This window comes from Bombina bombina, chromosome 9, assembly GCF_027579735.1.
Source record: "Bombina bombina isolate aBomBom1 chromosome 9, aBomBom1.pri, whole genome shotgun sequence".
NCBI lineage: Eukaryota > Metazoa > Chordata > Amphibia > Anura > Bombinatoridae > Bombina > Bombina bombina.
In genome coordinates, this window is record NC_069507.1 from 132,507,945 (window position 1) to 132,533,523 (window position 25,579).

Consider the following 25,579-nt stretch of genomic DNA (forward strand, 5'->3'; position numbering starts at 1 on the left):
AGGTTCCACAGAGAATAACTGATAATGGGTATAAACCAAATGTGCAAAATAATGATACAAGAGGTTATGTAAAGAATGGATATTATCAACAAATGAATAAATCCCAATATTCTTCAGATGTGAGAAAAACTAAGGAAGATAAGGGCCAGAATATGCACTATAGGGATAATAATCCTCATAATAGAGATAATAGATCTAATAGAGGAATAGAATATAATAACCATGATCATCAAAATAGAGTAAATCACAGGCCAGAACAAATAAATAAACAAATAAATTCATGATAAAGAATGGGAGCCCTATGGAGCAAGACCAAAAAGTCATTATGTCAATAGAGATGATTATACTATTAGAGGTGATTTTTTAGGACTGGAAGCCCCCAACGGGCCGTTACAGCCGAAAATTCACCTAGAGCATCAAGATACAATGAAAATAGGAAGGAGCCAGACGTGGGGGAGGAATGTGGAACCCCAAAGACATCAAGACATATGGAGGGATCAGTTACCAGAAAGACCCCGCAAGAGATCCCTAGAACAAGATTTAGAAGAAGAAAAAGAGGAGGACGGAGAGTGCAGGCAGGCAGACAGAAGGCCCAGATTTTAGATCAAACTAAATCAGCTGTTTTTAATCTGTCAGATATGCCTCTGGAGGATAATGATATTAGATTACTAAGTAAAGGGTTAAATGTTGCCCCCAAAAAGGCTCAGAATAAATTTTAGGTCTTCATTGATGTCCAAAAGTTTGTTCTCAAACTTACCCTTAAAAGGTATTATATGAAAAATCCCTGTGATAGGAATAGATATAACCCAGAGTATCTGGAGTTTAATGATCTAGATACACTTAAAACACTATGTAGTTTGGAGAATTCAACTAATGCTCTGGAGGTTAGAACGTTAGCACCTATTGAAATGGAGGAACTTATGAATTTATCAATTTATGAGGAAGAACAACAGATTATTCACTCCAATTTTAAGAAAAAAATCGAGTTTTTATCCGTTAGGAGCACAGGGTGATCAAATACCTGTCTTTTCAAAACTGGTATTAAGGGATGTGGAAAAGGCATTTTCCAAACCTAAGAATATAATTAATAAATATGTGGACAATCTGAATACCCTGGAGAGGAAATCACTTAAGAAATTAATTGATAATAAAGAAATAGTTTCTAGGGGGGCAGATAAAGGTGGTGGGATCGTTATCCAGAATAGGAGGGATTATCTACAAGAGGCATTTCGTTTGTTAAACGATTCTTCTACTTACCTTGTCCTGGAAACCGATCCCACTATGGGTTATGTTAGAGATCTTAAATGTCTTTTACTGAAGGCAAAGGATAGGTTAATAATATCAGATGATGAATACCATTTTCTTTTTAAAAATAATCCAAGACTTTCAGTATTTTATCATTTACCGAAAGTCCATAAGGACCCTCTTGTGCCCCCAGGTAGGCCCATAGTCTCTGGTGTCGATTCTTTATGTGATCACTTATCACAATATGTTGATTTGTACCTACAACCAGTTGTTAAGAAAACTAGGGCCTATCTGGGGGACAGTTCACACGTGATCACCAATTTTGAGGGCACTGAATGGGACCCCGAATTTTGGTGGATCACGTGTGATGTTATGTCTTTATACACTTGTATTCCTCATGATAGAGGTAGTGAAGCAGTAAGGAGTGAATTATTAAGATGGAACATACCGACTATCCATGTTGATTTTATTGTTGAATCAATATTGTTTATATTACAGCATAATTATTTTTTGTTTGAAAAGAAATTTTATAGACAAATAAATGGAACGGCGATGGGGACAACATTTGCCCCATCGTACGCAAATTTATATGTTAATGACTTCGAACTGAAATATATCTGGTTTAATAATCCTTTCCATGATAACATTTTGAGGTTTCATCGATATATAAATGATATAGTTATACTATAGAGAGGCAATGAGGAAAGTATTAATTTATTCATGAATTACATTAATAATAATAATTATAATTTAAAGTTCACTCATACTTGCTCAAAAACTAAGATTGAATTTTTAGATTTAACACTCTATGTAGATGATGATAATAAGGTGGCAGTGACAAACTATAGGAAAAATACAGAAAGAAACAGCTATTTAGAGGCAACCAGTGGACATAAACGCAGCTGGATAGATAATATACCTTATGGCCAATATCTCCGTATGAGGCGTAATTGTACTCATATATCCAAATTTCATGAAGAATCTGCCATTCTAGATTTAAAATTCAAAGAAAAAGGATATAATAGTGATCTGTTAACTAAAGCCAAGGATAGAGCATGTAATGTAAACAGAGAAAGTATTTTAAATAATACTAAGACAGAGTTCCTGAACAATAATTTCAGAAGTGAAAAAGATAATCTAAGGTTTATAATGAAATGAGGGTGCATCTACTATCAAAAAAATTCTGAACAGACATTGGAATGTACTTAAAACAAATCCAATATTGGGATCTAAATTAACAGAAAAACATTTAGTTACTTTTAAAAAAGGGAAAAACCTTAAGAATATGTTAGCTCCTAGCAAACTTAGAAGCCATAAAACCCTGAATATGGGTTCAAATTGGCTGACTATGTCTAAAGGGACTTATGCTTGCAAAAGTAAGAGATGTAATATGTGTGAACATGTGGATAAACATCCTAAATTTAAGAATTATGATGGTACCTTGGAGTTTGAAATTAAATGTAGAGCGACGTGTGACTCTACGTTTGTAGTTTACCTCCTTACCTGTGGGTGTGGCCTATTCTATGTGGGACGCACAAAAAGAAAAATCAAAACAAGAGTTAATGAACATGTATATAATATTAAAATGGCAAAGGAAAAAGTTATTAAACATAGTGTTCCAAATCATTTCAAAGAAGCACATAATTGTGATCCAACCTCTCTGAAAGTTAAAGTAATAGATTGGGTAGCGCCTTCTACACATAATAGATTGCTAGCCCTTAGACAACAAGACACATATTGGATCTACAAAATAGGGAGTTTAGAGCCATAGGGGTTAAATGTAGATTTAGATTTAGCAGCATATATGTAGTTATTAAACCTATTTTATCTAAGAGTTTTCTATAAATTATAGATTTTTTTTATATCTGATGAATTTTTATTAATTTTGATTAATTATTTATAGTTGTAGTTTTAGAAATATGTATATATCAAAGTAATTAGAGAAATTTGTTTGATATTGATTTTAATTATTCAATTCATTTTTGTTTCTATTACATTGTGAAATGTAACAATTTTTAGCATGTTATCAAATTTTAATAAGAATGTTAATTATTTGTGATTTTCGTGTATGTTTGTAATTGCAATATTGTCCATGTAATAAGCAGTGAATGGGTTAACTGTTTAAATATATTCAATGTATAAATAGCACTGCCTTATTATGGCAGTAATCAGCTGTTCACTTGCTAAAATCCCTTGAGAAAGTCTGGCCGGGTTCCAGATGAAACGCGTTACCTAACACGGACTGTGTAGCTGCTGTCAGCTGGAGTACGCTCGAGTTTCCCTCAGTCAGTGACGTCAGACGCCGAACCGGTAGTCGGCTTTAACATCAGTAACAACTTGCTTCACTGAAGAGAGGAGGTAGAACACAGCCCGTGGTGGAATACAGCGTTCCTAGCTGTTCATATTGGACATTTTAAATTTCACATGTAAGTGCTTATGTGTCACTTTATTTATATTTTGTGATTAAAAGTGTTAACACTCTTTGCGCCTCTATGTTTTTTTGAACTAGCCCTTTTTTTTTCTTTGCTTGTAAAAGTGCAACACACTAAGTTATGGATTTCATAGATCTTAGTGAGTTGAACTTTCACAAGAATAAATCCAGCTCCAAGAGCTTCCACCTTCTTTGCATTTGGAGACATCTAAAACCTCTGAATGCACATGTGTATGTATTGTCTGTCACTCAGCATGGTTTTGTTGAAGGCAAACTGACAGCAGTGTGGTTAGTTTTGTTCATAGCTATGTTCAAGGGCATAACCTAAAAAAAAAAAGACAAGTCTTTGACTGATTAATCTAAATTTCAGAAAAAAAATATTAACCTTGTGGCCTCTTGTTATTCATTAACTATAAATAACTACTCATACTTTAAGGACAGTTGGTATGTCGGTTAGAGAAGAGAAGATAGAGAAAATGGAGAGATAGAAAAAGATCTGGTGAAGTGGGTGAATATTTTTTTCAAAATAATTGTGTATATATATATATTTTATTAATTTGATTTTTCTGCATATAGCTTATGCACTAACTTTGGGCATGAGCAATATGATACTTACAGGATATATTTTCTGTGTCCAGGAAATATGAAGAATTAGTGACAAACTCATATAATAGGAAGCTTAGTGATAGGAATGCTAAAAGGTCTATGTAATTTTTTTTTATACATAAAATAACATTTTTCTGCAGGATGCCTTTACTTCTATGCAGTTCAAAGCTGCCCACCTTACACAGAGTGCTCAGCCAGTGTTATCCAGAGTCTCTTAAGGTAAGTGAAAGAATATATATAACATAATAGTATATGATAAGAGCAAACAATATATATATTTCATTGTACTGTAATGCTGAGTTGGCCAGTACTAGTATATGTATGTGTGTTTTCAATTGCACTGTACTGCACTGTAGAAAAGCTAAGTGATCATTACAACAATATTGATACTTAGGGGCATATTTATCATATATATATATAAATATATACAATAGCAAGGGAGAGCACTCTCACTGAGTACATCAACTGCCAGGGTGCTAGTACAATTAAATACAGCTGAACACAAAACTTGCACTCTCTGGTCTTTCCTTGAAAAAATCCTTTACTGTGAAAGTAGTGACGTTTCGGGGATATTTTGTCCCCGAAACCTCACTACTTTCACAGTAAAGGATTTTTTTAAGGATAGACCAGAGAGTGCAAGTTTTGTGTTCAGCTATATAAATATATATATATAGTACCAGGTGGTGAGTCACCATAGTACAAGCTAACAAGTTATTGAGCTGGTGTTCGTTTCTGAGAGAGCGCCTCTCTTTCTCTCTCTCTGTGTGTGTGTGTGTGTGTGTGTGTGTGTGTATACAGGGAGTGCAGAATTATTAGGCAAGTTGTATTTTTGAGGATTAATTTTATTATTGAACAACAACCATGTTCTCAATGAACCCAAAAAACTAATTAATATCAAAGCTGAATATTTTTGGAAGTAGTTTTTAGTTTGTTTTTAGTTTTAGCTATTTTAGGGGGATATCTGTGTGTTCAGGTGACTATTACTGTGCATAATTATTAGGCAACTTAACAAAAAACAAATATATACCCATTTCAATTATTTATTTTTACTAGTGAAACCAATATAACATCTCAACATTCACAAATATACATTTCTGACATTCAAAAACAAAACAAAAACAAATCAGTGACCAATATAGCCACCTTTCTTTGCAAGGACACTCAAAAGCCTGCCATCCATGGATTCTGTCAGTGTTTTGATCTGTTCACCATCAACATTGCGTGCAGCAGCAACCACAGCCTCCCAGACACTGTTCAGAGAGGTGTACTGTTTTCCCTCCTTGTAAATCTCACATTTGATGATGGACCACAGGTTCTCAATGGGGTTCAGATCAGGTGAACAAGGAGGCCATGTCATTAGATTTTCTTCTTTTATACCCTTTCTTGCCAGCCACGCTGTGGAGTACTTGGACGCGTGTGATGGAGCATTGTCCTGCATGAAAATCATGTTTTTCTTGAAGGATGCAGACTTCTTCCTGTACCACTGCTTGAAGAAGGTGTCTTCCAGAAACTGGCAGTAGGACTGGGAGTTGAGCTTGACTCCATCCTCAACCCGAAAAGGCCCCACAAGCTCATCTTTGATGATACCAGCCCAAACCAGTACTCCACCTCCACCTTGCTGGCGTCTGAGTCGGACTGGAGCTCTCTGCCCTTTACCAATCCAGCCACGGGCCCATCCATCTGGCCCATCAAGACTCACTCTCATTTCATCAGTCCATAAAACGTTAGAAAAATCAGTCTTGAGATATTTCTTGGCCCAGTCTTGACTTTTCAGCTTGTGTGTCTTGTTCAGTGGTGGTCTTCTTTCAGCCTTTCTTACCTTGGCCATGTCTCTGAGTATTGCACACCTTGTGCTTTTGGGCACTCCAGTGATGTTGCAGCTCTGAAATATGGCCAAACTGGTGGCAAGTGGCATCTTGTCAGCTGCACGCTTGACTTTTCTCAGTTCATGGGCAGTTATTTTGCGCCTTGGTTTTTCCACACGCTTCTTGCGACCCTGTTGACTATTTTGAATGAAACGCTTGATTGTTCGATGATCACACTTCAGAAGCTTTGCAATTTTAAGAGTGCTGCATCCCTCTGCAAGATATCTCACTATTTTTGACTTTTCTGAGCCTGTCAAGTCCTTCTTTTGACCCATTTTGCCAAAGGAAAGGAAGTTGCCTAATAATTATGCACACCTGATATAGGGTGTTGATGTCATTAGACCACACCCCTTCTCATTACAGAGATGCACATCACCTAATATGCTTAATTGGTAGTAGGCTTTCGAGCCTATACAGCTTGGAGTAAGACAACATGCATAAAGAGGATGATGTGGTCAAAATACTAATTTGCCTAATAATTCTGCACTCCCTGTATATATATATATATATATATATATATATATATATATATATATATATATATATATATATATATATATATATATATATATATATATAAAGAAAAGCAGGTTAACAGTACTAGTTTTCTAACAAAACACATTTTCTTTAACCCTTACTGATACAATAATCTGTGTCTGCTTTTCAGGTATGTGGCACTTTGCATAGTATAATTAATGAGAACCCCTTCAGGCTACAGGTTTTGGTGGATCAGTGGCCAAGTTTCACCTCAGTTATTTGCCGCCCTCGACTAGAAGTGAGTATATGATAACCCAAAGGAATCTATGCCTTTAAATAGAATTCGTCTACGGCGGTGTTTAACAAACATCTCATCCCAAAGTCCCATTCTGTGTGATTTTGTGTTCAGCAAGATGCTTCCTCTCCCACATCTTGGTGTTGAAATAAAATGATGTACATGTAGAAAGAAGGCAGAAGCTGCCGTTGTATAATAATGGGTAGTAGTTTTACCAGATTGTTTTTGTGTAGTTCCCTGGATGAGTTGTCATTCATCTTTGACTGTAAAGAGGCAATATTAAAGGGACATTACTGTCAAAATTGAAATGCACATCGATAAATTACATAATTAACAAAATACATATATTGTCAAAAATTATTCTAATAAAAGTTATCACTTCTTTAGTGTTAGCATTTTTCTCTGCATGTAAAGCATAGCTAGATGTACTCAGTACACCAGCATTTTAAATGTTGCAGCTGCTCAGAGAGCCAGTGAGACTTGTATCATGCCAGCAATTATGTAAATTGTGTCATTACCCGATGATACAAGCACCTTAGGCTCTCTGAGCAAGTTCTGTGCATAACAAACATGCTGGTGCAATCTTAAAACAGCTATTGCTTTTAGTAGCAGCATTTTTGCTAATACATGTACAGTATATACTATATTGTAAAAATGATTCTATTTAAAACTGAAATGCACCCATGTGTCCGGAATGTCCATTTTAAGTATTTTACTCATCTGTATTTTTTTCTCCTTGAATATTTAATTTATCTTTTTGTTGATGTGTTTCTTTCCAGGACATGACAGATCCCACAGACCAATACACCAACACATATTTTCTGTTTAGCAAAGATCAACAAAGACTGAGTGAAATGCTGCAAGACCCACAGACTATAAACTGGAGCCACCAATTACAGATACAGGGTGAGACTGACTAAGCATATATTCTCTGGATATAATGGATTTTTTATATTTTGCATTTTACAGATTGAGGAAAGAAAAATGGTACGCCAGTTACACAGCTAATTTAACACAAAGGGGCCATTTTATCATAGTGCAAGCGGACATGAAACGATGTACCATATCATGTCCGCCGTACATCAATAAATGCTGATAGCATACGCTGTTGGCATTTATCATTGCACAAGCAGTTCTTGTGAACTGCTTGTGCAATGCCGCCCCCTGCAGATTCACGGCCAATCGGCCGCTAGCAGGAGGTTTCAATCAACCCTATCATATTCTATTGGGTTGATTTCTGTCCGCTTCCTCAGAGCATACGGACAAGTTATGGAGCACCGGTCTTTAGACCGCTGCTTCGTAACTGCTGTTTCCGGTGAGCTTTAAGGCTCGCATGGAAATAGGGGCATCAAGCTCCATTCAGAGCTTGATAATTCAGCCCCAAAGAGTTATATTTCTAGAAGCATATATCACTTTACCTCTCATTATAGAAGGATAACATAGTGTAGTCTGTGTGTAGTAGAATAGGTCTAGTTTCCATTGAGCTGGTAAAGCTTGGAAACTGGTGGTAACATTAAAAATCTCTATAGACTTTAAAGGAGATATTTTTTTCCACCAGTTTCTCTAAGTTACCACCATAATAGAAACTAGGCCATAGATGGTAATCTGTTTGAAAACACAGAACGTTATATATATTCTAAAGTCTATACTTATATTTTAACTTTTCACTTATGTCCTATACCTTCATTGTCTATAAAATAGCTCTTATTGGTGGTAACGGAGAGGCCCAAATGACAGAATGGAAGAAGGTGTAATTGACCTCACTTGGAAGGAAGGAGACAGGTCAGGTGGAGGGCAATGGGTTGGGAAGAATATAAAGGTGTTTATAAGCCCCTGTAATGGAAGTAGAAGTCCTTTTTCATCTGGAGCAAGAGGGCAAGGAGAAGTTATCACCTTGCCTAGCCTGTCCAGGGCTTCTGTACTAATTCTTACCAGAGGATGGAGCAGCTACTGTTGGAAGTGATGGAGGTGACAAAGAGGCAGGGAGTGGTGTTGATCCAGAACCAGTTATGTATGGCTGATAGTGCTGGTGCTGAGGTGGTGGGGGAGGCTTCTCCTGCAGGAGAGGGCAATGCCGGAGCCGGGAGGAGGGAATGGCCTGTTAGGAGGTCTAGGCCTCCAGAGAGGCTAAAACCAGATGTGGGAGGCAGCAGGCTCTGGAGGTCTAGCAGAAGGAGCGGTGGCAGTTCCAGCTGGGGGGGGGGTTTCAGGGTGGCAGTGGAGGCTTGGATGTGGCGATGAAGGGAGCAGTGGATGCTTTGTAGCCTAGCAGCGGTGGAGTCATCAGGAAGGACCAGCTGCAGGAGTTGATTGGAGGGGAGAGGAAGGAAGCAGGAGGCAGAGTGTAGGGTCCTGAAGTACACATAAGGTTTGGAGTGGATTAGGGTTGTGGAGGTAGCCTGAGGTGGGGATTTAGGCCTTTTGTAGTAACGTAAGTGAAGCCTAGGTAGGGGGTGAGGGGACTGAGTTTTCGAAGCCTGTGGTGATGGGTCAGCATCCATAAATAGCTGACAGCTGTGGGGCCAAAAGGCTTTGAGGAGCAGACCTGCTGGGGGTGTAAGGTGACAGGGGGACCCTGATAAGGTATGGGGCACTGAATGATCCTTAGGATTGGGGTAATGTGAGAGGGGTTATGTTAGGGTAGAGTTACTTGGGAGTTTTATTTGGCCCTGAGGAGCATTGGGGGTCCCCTTATGATGGTTAGCTGGGTCAATTTGGTGGGTTCAAGGAGTCTAGATGGTGGGCTTGAACTTCTCTCCAAGGGAGAGGGATCTCTTTAGAGGATGGGGTAGGGAGGTTTGTATGTTTTGATTATATGGTTGTTTTTTCACAGAATGGTATCAGTCATGTGATCATGGTTACAGAGCTCTGGAAGGGGATTCAGCATTACTGCAGCCGTTGTCAGAGACACTGCTGTATGTATGTATGCAGGAGCTGAGTGGACTGGTCAGGTAGGAGACATCTCCAAGTTGGCATAGCTTTTGTCTCCTCAGGTGAGTGTGAGGGATGTGGAAGTGGATAGGCAGGCAGAGGCTAGTGGTAGGAGGGACAGGGAGGTATGCAGTTTGGGTAGTGGGTTAGGGGACAGGCATTAACATCCTCGCATTCATCTCAGTCAGTAGAGCCAGGACCTTGGCCCAGCAGGCCTTTGACGAGGAGAGCAGCAACTTCTAGAGACCGACTGAGGTCACTGTCTCTTTTACAGAGGTCCTCCAGGTCTGAAGATCATTAGTCAGTCAGTTAGTGGCAGCAGATGTGGCAAAGGGGTTGTTAGTAGTGAAGGAGTGGTGAGGGCCTCGAGCCTATCTGAGGGACCAAGAACAGTACTTCAGCCTGCAGGTGAGACAGCTGAGTATTCATTGGGAGGTGTGAGTGGTGAGCGTGAGGCTGTGCCGAGGATTTTGAAGATGTAGGTGGCTTCTTTTGAGAAGCAATAATAGAACAAAGAAAAGTCCAGCACACAGGTATGCTTGCAAGTCACAGCTCTTTTGAGAAGCAGAAGGGGCAATCCGTGGCGGTGGCACAGGTTTGGGCTGCATCAGTCATCGGGGGTCATTGACTGTGGCAGGATCTTCTAGTGGGGAGGTGGTGGCTAACGCAGCATCCAGGGTGCCTTGTGGGACAGAGAGTAGTTAAAGGATCCTGGAGGAGGCATTGAGGAGGCCTTATCTTTGTTTGGTGAGGCCATTGGGGATCCATTTAACAGTGGAGGTGAAGGAAAAGATTTGGAAGAGGGAGTTCTTGGAGCTGTTCTCGCTGTTGACTTTGGATCAGACGTTGGAGGTAAAGGAATATGACAAGGAGAAGGGTAAGAAAGGAGAGGAGGAGCGGAAGAAATGTTATCATAATTTGCGGAAGATGTTTGGCAACTGGTTTAAAGCCATTTGTATCACTGCTAGCATGTTGGGGAAGAAATTCCCGGATCAATTTTCATCTCTTTTCTGCTATTTTGACTAATTCTCGGTGGCGTATAGGATGTAAGGTGGGATGGCTTAGTGACGCTATGATGAAAAGTTCAGGTCGAGGATGGCGGTACAGCCTGAAATGTGATGGGATGGCCGCGACATGAGCATCTGACTCAAGCGGCAGGAGGCGGAACTGGGCATAGTACAGCAGTGGCAATCCGGAAGAGCCTTTGCTGTCCAAATATTTCAGAAAGGTAGGCCTGGGGGAAAAGGCAGGAGATCCTGCTGCTCCAGACGTGGACACCAGTGAAGGTCGTAAGGATGGTGCCTTCATTAGAGGAGTACGCCAGTAGGTGGGATTGAAGGGGGAATGCTGAGTTACTGTTGACTGGTTTCTGTTCGGGTTTTTCTGTTCCTTTTCAGGAACAGAGGTTGGGGTGTTTTGGGGGGAATTTTAAATTGTCTATAAGGAGTTTCCATTAGTGGTAAGGGAGAAACTGCACAAGGAAATTTCCTTAGGTCAGATGGCGGATCCATTCAAATCATCGCCTTCTTCCTAATTTGCGGGTATCGACTTTGGGCGGGGGTGCTGAAAAAGGCAGAGGAACAATTTTGGATAATACATAATTTGTCTTATCTGAAGGGTGCTTTGGAAAATGATGGGATTTATCCAGAGTTGGTATCAGTGCAGTACGCTTCCTTTGACAAGGCGGTGGCTTTAGTTAGGAAGGCTGGATGTGGGGCTCTCCTTGCTAAAGTGGACATTGAGTCAGCTTTTCGGTTGTTGCCAGTCCACCCGAAATACCATCATCTCCTGGGTTGCTTTTTTGATGGTTGTTCTATTTCTTGTTCGTATTTTGAAAATTTTTGTTTATTTGTTGAGTGGGTTCGGGGGAGTTCTGGCCAGTCATCTGAGGTGCATTACCTTGATGATTTTTTTACTGTGGGCCCAGCAGGATCCGGGGTGTGCTAGCAGTTGATTGGAGTTTTTGGGAAGTTGCCAGAGATTTTGGCATTCCAGTAGCGGAGGAGAAGACGGAAGGTCTGGCAACTTCCTTGGACTTCTTGGGGATCCAATTGGACTAGGTTTAGATGGAGTGTAGGCTGCCCGAAGGTAAAGTGCAGGACCTGAGGGCAGTAATTTGTGATATTTGGAGCAAATGAAAGGTTACCTTGAGGCAATTACAATAACTACTTGGAAAACTGAATTTTGCATCGCATTATCCCAGTGCGTAGGATCTTTTGTCATTGTTTGTCGCTGGCTACAGAGGGAGTTCCGGGTCCCCATCATCATATTCAGCTATCGAAAGCCTAGTTTTTAGAATGAATTATCGCTACAACTTTTGTAAGGGAAAAAAAACTCTTTATAGTCTTTGGATAAATTAAAAGAGCAATAAATTGTCAGGATAACAGCTGTCTATATCATACACACTTTGGGCCAGATTACAAGTGGGCCATTACGTAACACTCCCGCTTGAGTGTTAGCTGCGCTAGAAGCACATTTTTGCACACGTCTGGTTGTGCTCCTGTTACAAGTTAAAAGTAAACTGTTTTTGCTTGTGCAAACCTGAAGCACGTAAAAAACCGAACTAAGAATATCACACAAACGATAATGTATTCCCCCATAGAAGTCAGTGGAGCAAAAAAAGTGGAACAAAACCCTACTTGTGCACAAACATTATTGCATATTCTCACGTGCGCTAACCCGACATGTCAATATGAATATTTCATGTTCCAATGTCCTACACATAGAATATTTTCATTTATTCATAAATACATATTTCTACATATATCTAATGATGTTTTGCACAAATATATATTTATACCTATAACATATTCCCCAATGTGCAAAACATTAGAATGTGAAATATTTACAGTAAAAACATAGGTAAAACCTTTATTAAATATGAATATTTCATAAATATGATTTGTCATGTTTTCATCAACTTAACTGCAAAGGACTCCAATGCATATATATGTCAATATATGTGTACATTTGTATTTATGTGTTTATATGTGCATGTATGTCTCTAAATACATATGTACACATATATAGGGGCATATGTATCAAGCTCCGAATGGAGATTGATGCCCCGTGTTTCTGGCGAGCCTGCAGGCTCACCAGAAACAGCAGTTATGAAGCAGCGGTCACAAAGACCGCTGCTCCATAACCTGTCCGCCTGCTCTGAGCAGGAGGACAGACATCGCCGGAAATCAACCCGATCGAGTGCGATCGGGTTGATTGACGCCCCCCCTGCTGGTGGCCTATTGGCCGCGAGTCTGCAGGGGGCGGCGTTGCACCAGCAGCTCTTGTGAGCTGCTGGTGCAATGCTGAATACGGCAAGCGTATTGCTCGCCGTATTCAGCAAGGTCTGTCGGACCTGATCCGCACTGTCGGATCAGGTCCGACAGACCTTGATAACTTGAGGCCATAGACTTCTTTAGAGATGTATATGTATGGATCTCAGTGTTAAAGCCCTTTGCGTGCTTTACTGAGACCTCATATCTTTGAGCCCTTATTTTGTGCAATATTTTTTAATAATTTTTATAAGATGGTGTTATGAGTGTAAGATTACTTTTAAATGTATTTTTGATGTGTTTTGTGACACTTTTTTGTTTCGTGAAACAATTAACCAGAGCTCTGAGATCTTGCTATCCTGGCGTGCGTTAACTTCAATTGCGCTCAAGTGTTCACATTTACTTTTATCTTGTAATACGAGGGAAAAACCATACACGTGCAAAGAATCGCAATAAAACCCCTTTTTAATCTCGCACAACAGTTAGAGCGCCACTCGTAATCTAGTCCTTTGTATTAAGCTTACTCTGTCATTTCTGGGTGAAAAATCTATAATGTTTGTAATGTACAATTTGATGCATGGTTAGGACAGTTAAACCCTTCTAATTTTAAGATGTATGCACAGCTTTTTCATAGTATATTAATACCAATGCAAATTTGGCATCCAAAAGATCCTTGTGTGAAGTTTCTGAAATGGCACAATTAAACTTTCATAATCATTCAATTACAGGGTGCCAGCCAGCACTGGAAGAAATTCTTCGTGATTTAAGTGACAAGCATAATACTGGCATAAAGACCACAAGTAACTACCTGTATATGAGAGAGAGCACCCAAAGCACAGATTTAACTAACCAGCTTTCAAAAATGAGGTACAGTACATGCAAAGTATACAGACATCTCTAGGTTTATGACCTTCTTCACTTAAAGGGACACTCAGGTTAAATTAAATTTTCATGATTCAGATACAGCATGTAATTTTAAACAACTTTCCAATTTACTTCCATTAAAAAAATATACAGTCTTTTATATTTACACTTTTTGAGTCACCAGATCCTACTGAGCATGTGCAAGAATTAACAGACTATACGTATATGCATTTGTGATTGGCTAATTGCTATCACATGGTACAAGGGGAGTGGAAATATACATAACTTTGAAATTTGTTATAAAAAAATCTACTACTCATTTGAAGTTCAGACTAAGGGGCCTAGTTATCAACGTGTCTACTTTACCTGCCCTCGGCCGCCCAATACGCCCGCCTAAGCTCGCCTACCATCGCCGCCGCGGACCTGAAAAATTTCGCCTAAGTTATCAAAAACTCTGTCAAAAAGCCACGCACCAAGTACGGGGCGATGAGCAGCGGACTGTGATAGTTATCACTCATCCGATCTCGCTGCTCTTCGGCTTTTTGACAGCTTTATTGCTAGCCTGTCACTAAGCACCCACACCAAACTACACTGTTCTACCCCCTATACCGGCGCCCCCGGAGCCCCCGCAACTAAATAAAGTTATTAACCCCTAAACCGCCGCTCCCGGACACCGCCGCAACTATAATAAATGTATTAACCCCTAAACCGCCGCTCCCGGACACAACCGCCACCTACATTATACCTAGTAACCCCTATCCTGCCCCCCTATACCGCCGCCCTCTATAATAAAGTTATTAACCCCTATCCTGCGGATCCCGGACCTCGCGGCAACTAAATAAATAGTTTAACCGCTAAACCGCCGCTCCCGGACCCCGCCACAACCTATAATAAACTTATTAACCCCTAATCTGCCCCCCCTACACTGTCGCCACCTATAATAAATTTATTAACCCCTATCCTGCCCCCCCTACACCGCCGCCACTGTAATAAAATGATTAACCCCTAAACCTAAGTCTAACACTAACCCTAACACTCCCCTAACTTAAATATTAATTAAATACATCTAAATATTATAACTATTATTAACTAAATTAATCCTATTTAAAACTAAATACTTACCTTTAAAATAAACCCTAATATAGCTACAATATAAATAATAATTATATTGTAGCTATCTTAGGATTTATTTTTATTTTACAGTTAACTTTCAATTTATTTTAACTAGGTACAATAGCTATTAAATAGTTATTAACTATTTAATAGCTACCTAGTTAAAGCAAAGAGAAATTAACCTGTAAAATAAAAACTAACCTAAGTTACAATTACACCTAACACTACACTATATTTTAATAAATTATTCCTATTTAAAACTAAATACTTACCTGTAAAATAAACCCTAAGATAGCTACAATGTAATTAATAATATTTTAGGATTTATATTTATTTTACAGGTAACTTTGTATTTATTTTAGCTAGTTAGAATAGTTATTAAATAGTTATTAACTATTTAATAACTACCTAGCTAAAAGAAATACAAAATGACCTGTAAAATAAATCCTAACCTAAGTTACAATTAAACCTAACACTACACTATCATTAAATTAATTAAATAAATTACCTACAAATAACTACAATTAAATTAAATAAACTAACTAACTAAAGTACAAAAAAAAAAAAAGCTAAGTTACAAAAAATAAAAAAAATAAGTTACAAACATTTAAAAAATATTACAACAATTTTAAGCTACTTACACCTAATCTAAGCCCCCTAATAAAATAACAAAGCCCCCCAAAATAAAAAAAATTCCCTACCCTATTCTAAATTAAAAAGTTACCAGCTCTATTACCTTACCAGCCCTAAAAAGGACCTTTTGCGGGGCATGCCCCAAAGAAAACAGCTCTTTTGCCTGTAAAATAAAAATACAACCCCCCCAACATTAAAACCCACCACCCACATACCCCTAATCTAACCCAAACCCCCCTTAAATAAACCTAACACTACCCCCCTGAAGATCATCCTACCTTGAGCCGTCTTCAGCCAGCCGACCACAGATGGAACCGAAGAGGAGATCCGGAGCGGCAAAAGTCATCATCCAAGGGGCGCTGAAGAAGTCTTCCATCCGATTGAAGTCAACATCCAGGCGGTGCTGAAGAAGTCTTCCATCCGATAGAAGTCTTCATCCAAGCGGCGTCTTCAATCTTCATCCATCCGGAGCGGAGCCATCTTCAGACAAGCTGACGCGGAGCCATCCTCTTCTTCCCAACGACTAACGACGAATGAAGGTTCCTTTAAGGGATGTCATCCAAGATGGTGTCCCTTCAATTCCGATTGGCTGATAGGATTCTATCAGCCAATCGGAATTAAGGTAGGAAAAATCTGATTGGCTGATTGAATCAGCCAATCAGATTGAAGTTCAATCCGATTGGCTGATCCAATCAGCCAATCAGATTGAGCTTGCATTCTATTGGCTGATCGGAACCTTCATTCGTCGTTAGTCATCAGGAAGAAGAGGATGGCTTCTCGTCAGCTCTTCTGAAGATGGCTCTGCTCCGCTTTGAATGGATGAAGATTGAAGACGCCGCATGGATGAAGACTTCTATCGGATGGAAGACCTCTTCAGCGCCGCCTGGATGTTGACTTCAATCGGATGGAAGACTTCTTCAGCGCCCCTTGGATGATGACTTCTGCCGCTCCGGATCTCCTCTTCGGTTCCATCGGTGGTCGTCTGGCTGAAGACGGCTCAAGGTAGAATGATCTTCAGGGGGGTAGTGTTAGGTTTATTTAAGAGGGGGTTGGGTTAGATTAGGGGTATGTGGGTGGTGGGTTTTAATGTTGGGGGGGTTGTATTTTTATTTTACAGGCAAAAGAGCTGTTTTCTTTGGGGCATGCCCCGCAAAAGGCCCTTTTAAGGGCTGGTAAGGTAATAGAGCTGGTAACTTTTTAATGTAGAATAGGGTAGGGAGTTTTTTTTATTTTGGGGGGCTTTGTTATTTTATTAGGAGGCTTAGATTAGGTGTAAGTAGCTTAAAATTGTTGTAATATTTTTTAAATGTTTGTAACATTTTTTTATTTTTTGTAACTTATTTTTTTTTTTGTACTTTAGTTAGTTTATTTAATTTAATTTAATTGTAGTTATTTGCAGGTAATTTATTTAATTAATTTAATGATAGTTTAATGTTAGGTTTAATTTTAACTTAGGTTAGGATTTATTTTACAGCTAATTTTGTATTTCTTTTAGCTAGGTAGTTATTAAATAGTTAATAACTATTTAATAACTATTCTAACTAGCTAAAATAAATACAAAGTTACCTGTAAAATAAATATAAATCCTAAAATAGCTACAATATAATTATTAATTACATTGTAGCCATCTTAGGGTTTATTTTACAGGTAAGTATTTAGTTTTAAATATGAATAATTCATTTAATGATAGTGTAGTGTTAGGTGTAATTGTAACTTAGGTTAGTTTTTATTTTACAGGTAAATTTCTCTTTTTTTTAACTAGGTAGCTATTAAATAGTTAATAACTATTTAATAGCTATTGTACCTAGTTAAAATAAATTGAAATTTGCCTGTAAAATAAAAATAAATCCTAAGATAGCTACAATATAACCCTACTTATGCATCTCAGGCACTTCAACATCATCAGAGCACCTCTTCTCTGCTGAAGGCAAAATAGCTTGCAAAAAGAGAGCCTGTCTCAGCCAGGAGCATGTGGTCATGTTAACATTTTTGCATTTCATTGCAACGTTTCTAAAAGAGTGAATAACAGAATGTTATTAACAGTGATAGTCTATCTCCTTCTAGTTATACTTCTTTGAAACAGTTTGCGGTTTTGTCGCTTAATTATAAAAATTTGTTTTGCTGAGAGAGAGAAACAGGGAGGGAGGGAGGGAGGGGAGAGAGAGAGACAGGGAGGGAGGGGGAGAGAGACAGGGAGGGTGAGAGAGAGAGAGAGAGAGAGAGACTGGGAGCGAGGGGGAGAGAGAGACAGGGAGGAAGTGGGAGAGAGAGAGACAGGGAGGGAAAGAGAGAGAGACAGAGAGAGAGAGGGAGATAGGGAGGGGGAGAGAGAGAGAGAGAGAGAGAGAGAGAGAGGGGAGGAGGAGAGACAGGGAGAGAGGGGGAGAGAGACAGGGAGGGAGGGTGAGGAGAGAGACATGAAGGGAGGGGGAGAGAGACATGGAGCAAGGAGGAGAGAGACAGGGAGGGAGGGGGAAAGGGACAGGGAAGGAGGGGAGAGAGACAGCGAAGGAGGGGGAGAGAGACAGGGAGGGAAACAGGGAGGGAGGGGGAGAGAGACAGGGAGGGAGTGGGAGAGAGACAGAGAGAGAGAGGGAGGGCGAGAGAGAGAGAGAGAGGAAGGGGTAGAGAGAGAGAGGGAGGGGAGAGAGACAGAGAGAGAGGGAGGGGAGAGACAGGGAGGGAGAGAGGGGGAGAGACAGGGAGGGAGACAGGGAGAGAGACAGTGAGGGAAAGAGAGAGAGAGACAAGGAGGGAGGGAGAGAGACAGGGAGGGAGAGTGACAGGGAGGGAAAACTATACATTTTTACAAAAACACTACCAGATGGGCTATATAAATGGACCGTCGACAAAACATTTATGCAAAGAAAAATCTAGTGTACAATGTCCCTTTAAGGAATTGAAAGAGAGAGAACAAGAAAAAGAGAGTAAGAAGGAGAGCGCAAGAAAGAGAGAGAGCAAGAGAGAGAGAGGGAGGGAGGGGGCGAGAGATAGAGAAAGCAAGGGAGAGAGAGACAGAGAGATGGAGAGGGAGAGAGAGAGAGAGAGAGAGAGAGAGGAGGGGAGAGAGACAGAGAGAGAGGGAGGGGGAGTGAGATAGAGAGAGAGGGAGGGGGAGAGAGAGAGAGGGAGGGGGAGTGAGAGAGAGAGAGAGAGAGAGAGAGAGGGGAGAGAGAGAGTGAGTGAACAGAGAGAAGAGAAAGAGAGATAAAGAGGGACAGGGATAGAGGGACAAAGAGAGGGAGAGAGAGAGAGACAGGGAGGGAGAGAGAGACAGGGAAGGAGGGGGAGAGAGACATGGAGCAAGGAGGAGAGAGACAGGGAGGGAGGGGGAGAGAGACAGGGAAGGAGGGGGAGACAGACAGGGAAGGAGGGGGAGAGAGACAGGGAGGGAGGGAGAGGAGAGAGACAGGGAGGGAGGGGGAGAGAGACAGAGAGAGAGAGGGAGGGCGAGAGAGAGAGAGGAAGGGGGAGAGAGAGGGAGGGGAGAGAGACAGAGAGAGAGGGAGGGGAGAGACAGGGAGGGAGAGAGGGGGAGAGACAGGGAGGGAGACAGGGAGAGAGACAGGGAGGGAAAGAGGGAGAGAAACAAGGAGGGAGGGAGAGAGACAGGGAGGGAGAGAGACAGGGAGGGAGAGTGGCAGGGAGGGAAAACTATACATTTTTACAAAAACACTACCAGATGGGCTATATAAATGGACCATCGACAAAACATTTATGCAAAGAAAAAGCTAGTGTACAATGTCCCGTTAATGAATTGAAAGAGAGAGAACAAGAAAAAGAGAGTAAGAAGGAGAGTGCAAGAAAGAGAGAGAGAGCAAGAGAGAGAGATGGAGGGAGGGGGAGAGAGATAGAGAAAGCAAGGGAGAGAGAGACAGAGAGAGGGAGGGGGAGAGAGAGAGAGAGAGAGAGAGAGAGAGAGAGGAGGGGAGAGAGAGGGAGGGGGAATGAGATAGAGAGAGAGGGAGGGGGAGAGAGGGAGAGGGAGAGAGAGTGAGTGAGTGAACAGAGGGAAGAGAAAGAGAGATAAAGAGGGACAGGGATTGAGGGACAAAGAGAGAGAGGGAGAGAGGGACAAGGAGAGAGAGAGACAGGGAGGGAGAGAGAGAGAGAGAGACAGGGAGGGTAAGGGACAAGGAGGGAGAGGGAGGGAGGGAGAGACAGGGAGGGAGGGAGAGACAGGGAGGGAGGGAGGGAGGGAGGGAGAGAGAGAGAGAGAGAGAGAGAGAGAGAGAGAGAGAGACAGGAAGGGAGGGAGAGAGAGAGAGACAGGGAGGGAGGGGGAGAGAGAGAGAGAGACAGGGAGGGAGGGGGAGAGTGAGACAGGGAGGGAGGGCAAGAGTGAGACAGGGAGGGAGGGGGAGAGAGAGACAGGGAGGGAGGGGGAGAGAGAGACAGGGAGAGAGGGGGAGAGAGAAACAGGGGGGAGAGGAGAGAAAGAAACAGGGGAGGGAGGGGCAGAGAGAGAGACAGGGAGCGAGGGGGAGAGAGAGTGAGAGAGACAGTGAAGGAGGGGGAGAGAGAGTGAGAGAGACAGGGAAGGAGGGGGAGAGAGAGACAGGGATGGAGGGTGAGAGGGAGAGAGACAGGGAGGGAGGCCTGTAATCATAATTTATAGAGGCTAATAGCCTTCACTGCACACGTGCACACTGCGGTCGCTTTATTCCATATAATCTAGAGTGTATTTGAGTATATACTGCACACACGTGCACTGAGGTCGCATTATTCAATATAAACTAGAGTCTATTTGAGTATATGCATGACAGTGACAAATGTGACTGCATCATGCTACTGTCATGATACCCACACACCTCACCTTCCCTACCCCACCCCACCGGAATAAAATATTTGAGCAGTCACCGGACTTCATAGAAAAATATAGCCTTTATTATAAAATTCAAAACATAAGTCAGCGGCGCACAATGGATCACTGAGTAGGGCCGTGTGTGCATGCGCGGCATTGTATGCGCATGCGCATTGCAGATTACGGTCCATAGAATCCTGCGACCCATTGTTATCTAATAAATCTCCTTAAACAGATGTTTGGAGGAGGTTGGGCCTCTTGCGCATGCGCATTGAGCGCCAAACCCCTCCAACAGCTGATTACATGTCATCCGAAGTGACGTAGTATACACATTCCTATGGTATACATGTTACTTTAGAACACCGGTACTACTGCTCACTGACACTCAAGGAAGACACTGGTTAATTTGAAGCCCCGCGGTTGTAAAATCAATATCCTGTGAGTAAGGCAGAGCACCCTCCCTGCATCACCACCTACTGTATGCACCCATTTGAGCTCAGACACACACTGGTCTGAGAGTTGATTCCAGCGTAGAGTCAGTGTTGCATGTTTACAATCACGTGCAGCAAAACAGCACAGTGGTATTAATTCAATATTACAGCTGGTGGCCTTAAAAATTTTTAGAACACTGGTCCCGCCCACCTCCAGTCACAAAAAGCCGAGGAAATCATCGGGGAAGCAAAGAGGAAAGAAAAAACAAGTGTACAACCCAATAATAATAATAATAATAAAAAAAGGCAGCCATAATTAAAAATAAAATTTTTACATACTGAATATTTCTAAGTCGTCCGGTAATTTTTCAAAGTCGTCCGGGACAACTGTGTTTTTAAACCCCTGTATATATATAGGAATATCTATTTAAAATACTTAGAACATATTTCTCTACTATTCAACTTCTCCGCCCACTCCGTTCTGCTATCAAAACACACCCATTTGATAGTAATAGAATAATTTAGACTTATCCATAGCTTATTATACAGATTACAGCACCAAGTTCTTATATTATATTGACAATACCAGTCTCTGGGACACATTCTTGGCATATGGTTATTGTTACAAAGTCAAAGAGGCAGCAGCACCACTCAAACGTTAATATTTATTGCAAGTGCAGCAAAACAAAAGCAATGTTTCGGACCAAGCAGTCCTTAGTCATGCATATATGAAAAAAAAAATAATATTTGAGAGAATGGAACCCACCCCTGAGACAATTGGCTGACCCGGAGGTTCTTTTAAAGGTTTATGCACTTTTGGCAGAGTATAAAAAAATGGTATCCTAGGGTGGTCTCTTTTGGTCTCTTTTGAAATAACACCATATCTCATAGCTCGTGAGATGCAATGTTGAATTTCATGTTGTATTTTGAACAGAGAACTATTATCCAGGGGTAAATATACCTCTCTATCAGTCAATTGCTGTTTAATTTCCTGAATGTAATTGTCTCTGTTCAAGATAACAACAGTTCTTGTCTGCTTACTTTAGTAAAATCTTTCTGTTTTTATGTAGATTCAATAGCCCTTCTGTTTTGTGTCGAAAAAGTATTCCTACTAAACCCACTAAAAATATGTTTAAAGTGGCATAATTTCTCAATGTTCTGGGTAACTAATTTAATATATAATATATGGGGTCAGATCTGGTAGGCATAAACACACTTAGGGAGACTGCATTTGTATAGATATATGCATGATTAAGGACAGTTTGGTCTGAAACGTTGCTTTTGTTTTGCTGCACTTGCAATAAATAATAACATTTGAGTGGTGCTTCTGCCTCTTTGACTTTGTGATTATTGAGGACTGTTGGTGTGAAGCCTGGTAGCGAGCACACTGACACTGATGCTGAATTAATCTATTTCATACGGTTATTGTTACAACACAGCATCAAAATAGGCAGCAATATTCCAGTGATTCCAGTAGGATTTAAGTTACATAATTTTATATATATATATATATATATATACAAAAAAATATTTATGTATACCATTTTAATTAGAGCTAAAGCTTCCAAGACAGAACGGTATTGCAATTACAGATCTCTTCAAACCACAGAAAGCGCAATCCTGCGAACTTTGAATTTCATAATTTGCAGTAATTTTTCATATTCAGTGACATCACAGTAAGATTCATCATAGGAAGAGATGTCACATGAAGTAAAGCAATATGCAAAAACAGACTTAAAAATGTTAAATAATAAAAAGAATACCTTTACTTTACAATTTGTACCAGTAAACATAAAACAGTCTGCATCACTAGTCAAAATGTATTAAAGTGTCTAATTTAAAAAAATAATACATGTGCACATATATTTACAAAACTTTTACTGTCATTAATTCTTCCAAAAGACCATAAAAGAGAAGCATTATTGCACTATTGCAGTAAAGTTATTATAAAAAATAAACCATCTCCTAATCAATTATTTTTAACTGTCCAGCTTTTATATATTATTGCTTCCCTATATATTACAGTATTGCAGTGCATAGCTGGTTGCTTAAAGACACACAGAACTGAAGTAACACAAAACTACTTTAGATCCGTTGTCCTAATAATTAGCAGCAACATTTCCTAAGTTATCCTGTACTCCTAATGAAACTCTGAGGGCAGAGGTGCAGGGGAGGAGCTAGGCTTCAGTGTGTCAAATTAGTATAAACAAGAGGAGAGACACAGCAAAAAGATGTTGATCTTACTGTGTGATTATGCACAGCACCGGACTAGGCGAGCTGTTGGGGGCAAATGTTTTTTTTTTTATTATTTAGTCTGACAACAATTTTCATATTTGTGCAGTTTGTGCAGGAAATGATGTATGTTTAAAACTCATGCTAAAATCAATAAGCTGCAGATGATACAGAGTGCTATAATATGGCAATTACTGTCAGACTAAAGGATTCAAATAAAAACGTATATAGGGGGCGCCCTTGATAAAAAAAAATACTATATAACTATGGAGTGATAATTCCAGTGGACAGATAATTGGTGTATTTTAGCTAAGCTCTAGAACAAATATATGTATCTTACAGACTGTATCATGTAGTTGTAATATCACTTTAAATGCAAGTAAAGTGCAAGTAATGTCTGTATATCATATAGTAGTAATATTACTTTAAATACAAACAAAATCTACTACACAGTTAACACAGGTGAACTTAAGTAATTCAAACAATTATAACTATGAACAAAAAATGGCAATAATCATATTAGTGTCCCATATGTAATGTGATAAATTATCACCAAATGATGATTATTTCGGGTGAAGGCAGCTGTCTGTATGAGGATCAAGGCCATGATCCAGGATCAATGATCTGTAGAAAGCAAAAAGGGGACAGAAGTGCCACATGGCCATGTGGCGCTTCGGTCTATTTTTGCTTTAAATGATTCAAAGATGCAAACCATAAATTATCCACAATAGTAGCCAATTCCCCCTCTTTTACAACAAATCAACACAGCTCCTTACCAAGTATCGAGGAGCTGTTTGTAAGTGTAGGTAAACTATTTTCCCATGACTGTATACATTAAACAACATTTTTATTTTTCATCTTTATTACAACGAACAAAAAAACAAAACACGTTGTAGAATCATAAGTTATATAAATAGTGATACCAGTTAGTACAATCACTTCCCAGTCCATCCCCTCTCTCTAATAGGTTAGTTTTCCATTTTTAATAATTATCCATATATAAATATATATCAAATGCATAATTGTTATAAGAAAGCCTATGGAAAAAGAAAATAATAATGAAAAATAAAATAAAAAGGACCCTAACCTCCCTTCTCTCTAAACTCAGCCTACCCTAGTTGGGGATTGGCAAATTAGCTCTATCTGGATTATAAAATGTGCTCCCTGGTATTGGATAAAATCTCCCCAGATCTTGCTAAAGGAGTCACCCCTCTTCATCACTGATCTAAAGTCATAGGTGACTATTATTGCGGAATTTATCAGAAGCTTCTTTGCTTCACTAATTGAGGGAATTCTAGTTTTAGTCCAGTTGCTAAAAATTAATTTTCTGAGAATCAAAATAGCTGTTAAAATAAAATTACTTATTTTTCCCCAGGAGTCATGAGTGTTCAAAAGAAGAATTGTTAATTGTGAGAGAAGATAACTAATTTAAACCAGAATCGGTTCAATTTTGGACAATCCCATAACAGGTGTCCTAAGTCTAGATTGTCCTGAGAACATTTAATACATAGATTTTTTTAAAAAATTTTTTTTAGAATTTTTATTGAGGTTAAAGAGGGAATATAACAGACAAATGGAATTTCAAGCGCTGTACAGAAATACTTAAAAAGAACACAACAGACATTTTGTATTATATAATCATATCTGCTACATCACATTCTTGCTAACCATGCTAAAATTAAACCTTGCATTTTCCATTTTTCAAACCTGCTTAGGAAATCTGCTACCTTATAGTTATGTATTTTGGGTATTATGATAAAATATGTAAATATGAATTGTTGACTTTAGAAGGTAAAGGTTGCGGCATAGGCAAGAAAAGCCGCGTATTTAGCTCTCCTTATCAAGGTGGTTTGTTATCTGTGTGTGTGTGTGTGGGGGGGAGGTGGTAATTAAAAGTCACAGTGTAAGTGAGTGGGAGGGAAAATATTTTATTTTTATATTTTTCATTTTCCTCTTTTCATTACTTTTTTCCTGTTCTTCTCTGTTTTCCCTTTCTCTTTTTCTCTTTTCTTTTTTCTCTTCTTTCCCTTTTTCCCTGTTTTTTGGTGTTGAAACTGAAGCAGCGAAACTGCGAGATGCTAAGCTGGACTCTGTGAATGCATGGTCTGTGTGAGTTACTATTTTGGGTGCGAATGTTAATAGGAGTTGAAAACATTCTGCTTGCAGGAAGCAATATTCTACATTAGATATACTAGGAAATGAAATAAAATACAGAGCGCTGCCTCGGCCGCAGGCAACCCGCCCACTGTCTATAAATCAGCAGCGTTTTGTAAAATGCATTGTGTGGCTTCCTCAATCTAAATATATAAATGGATGGAGATGGGGCTCCAATTGCAATACATATGATAATGCAATAGCAATACAAAAAGTACAAATAAGA

General features: G+C 39.8%; 1 protein-coding gene across 2 annotated transcripts in view; it reads left to right on the plus strand.

The window, feature by feature from the left end:
• Positions 1-3,545: 3,545 nt before the first annotated feature.
• LOC128640071 (glycine N-acyltransferase) overlaps positions 3,546-25,579 on the plus strand; it is a 58,653-nt gene continuing 36,619 nt past the window's right edge. Inside the window, exons 1-5 of one of the 2 annotated variants that reach the window (XM_053692395.1) lie at positions 3,546-3,671; positions 4,423-4,501; positions 6,815-6,922; positions 7,699-7,825; positions 13,851-13,989. In XM_053692395.1, coding sequence (XP_053548370.1) covers positions 3,670-3,671; positions 4,423-4,501; positions 6,815-6,922; positions 7,699-7,825; positions 13,851-13,989 — 455 coding nt within the window. In that variant the 5' untranslated portion in view covers positions 3,546-3,669. Of the gene's footprint in view, positions 3,672-4,105; positions 4,181-4,422; positions 4,502-6,814; positions 6,923-7,698; positions 7,826-13,850; positions 13,990-25,579 lie in introns of those variants that run through there. The other variant, XM_053692396.1, reaches the window with a different exon arrangement.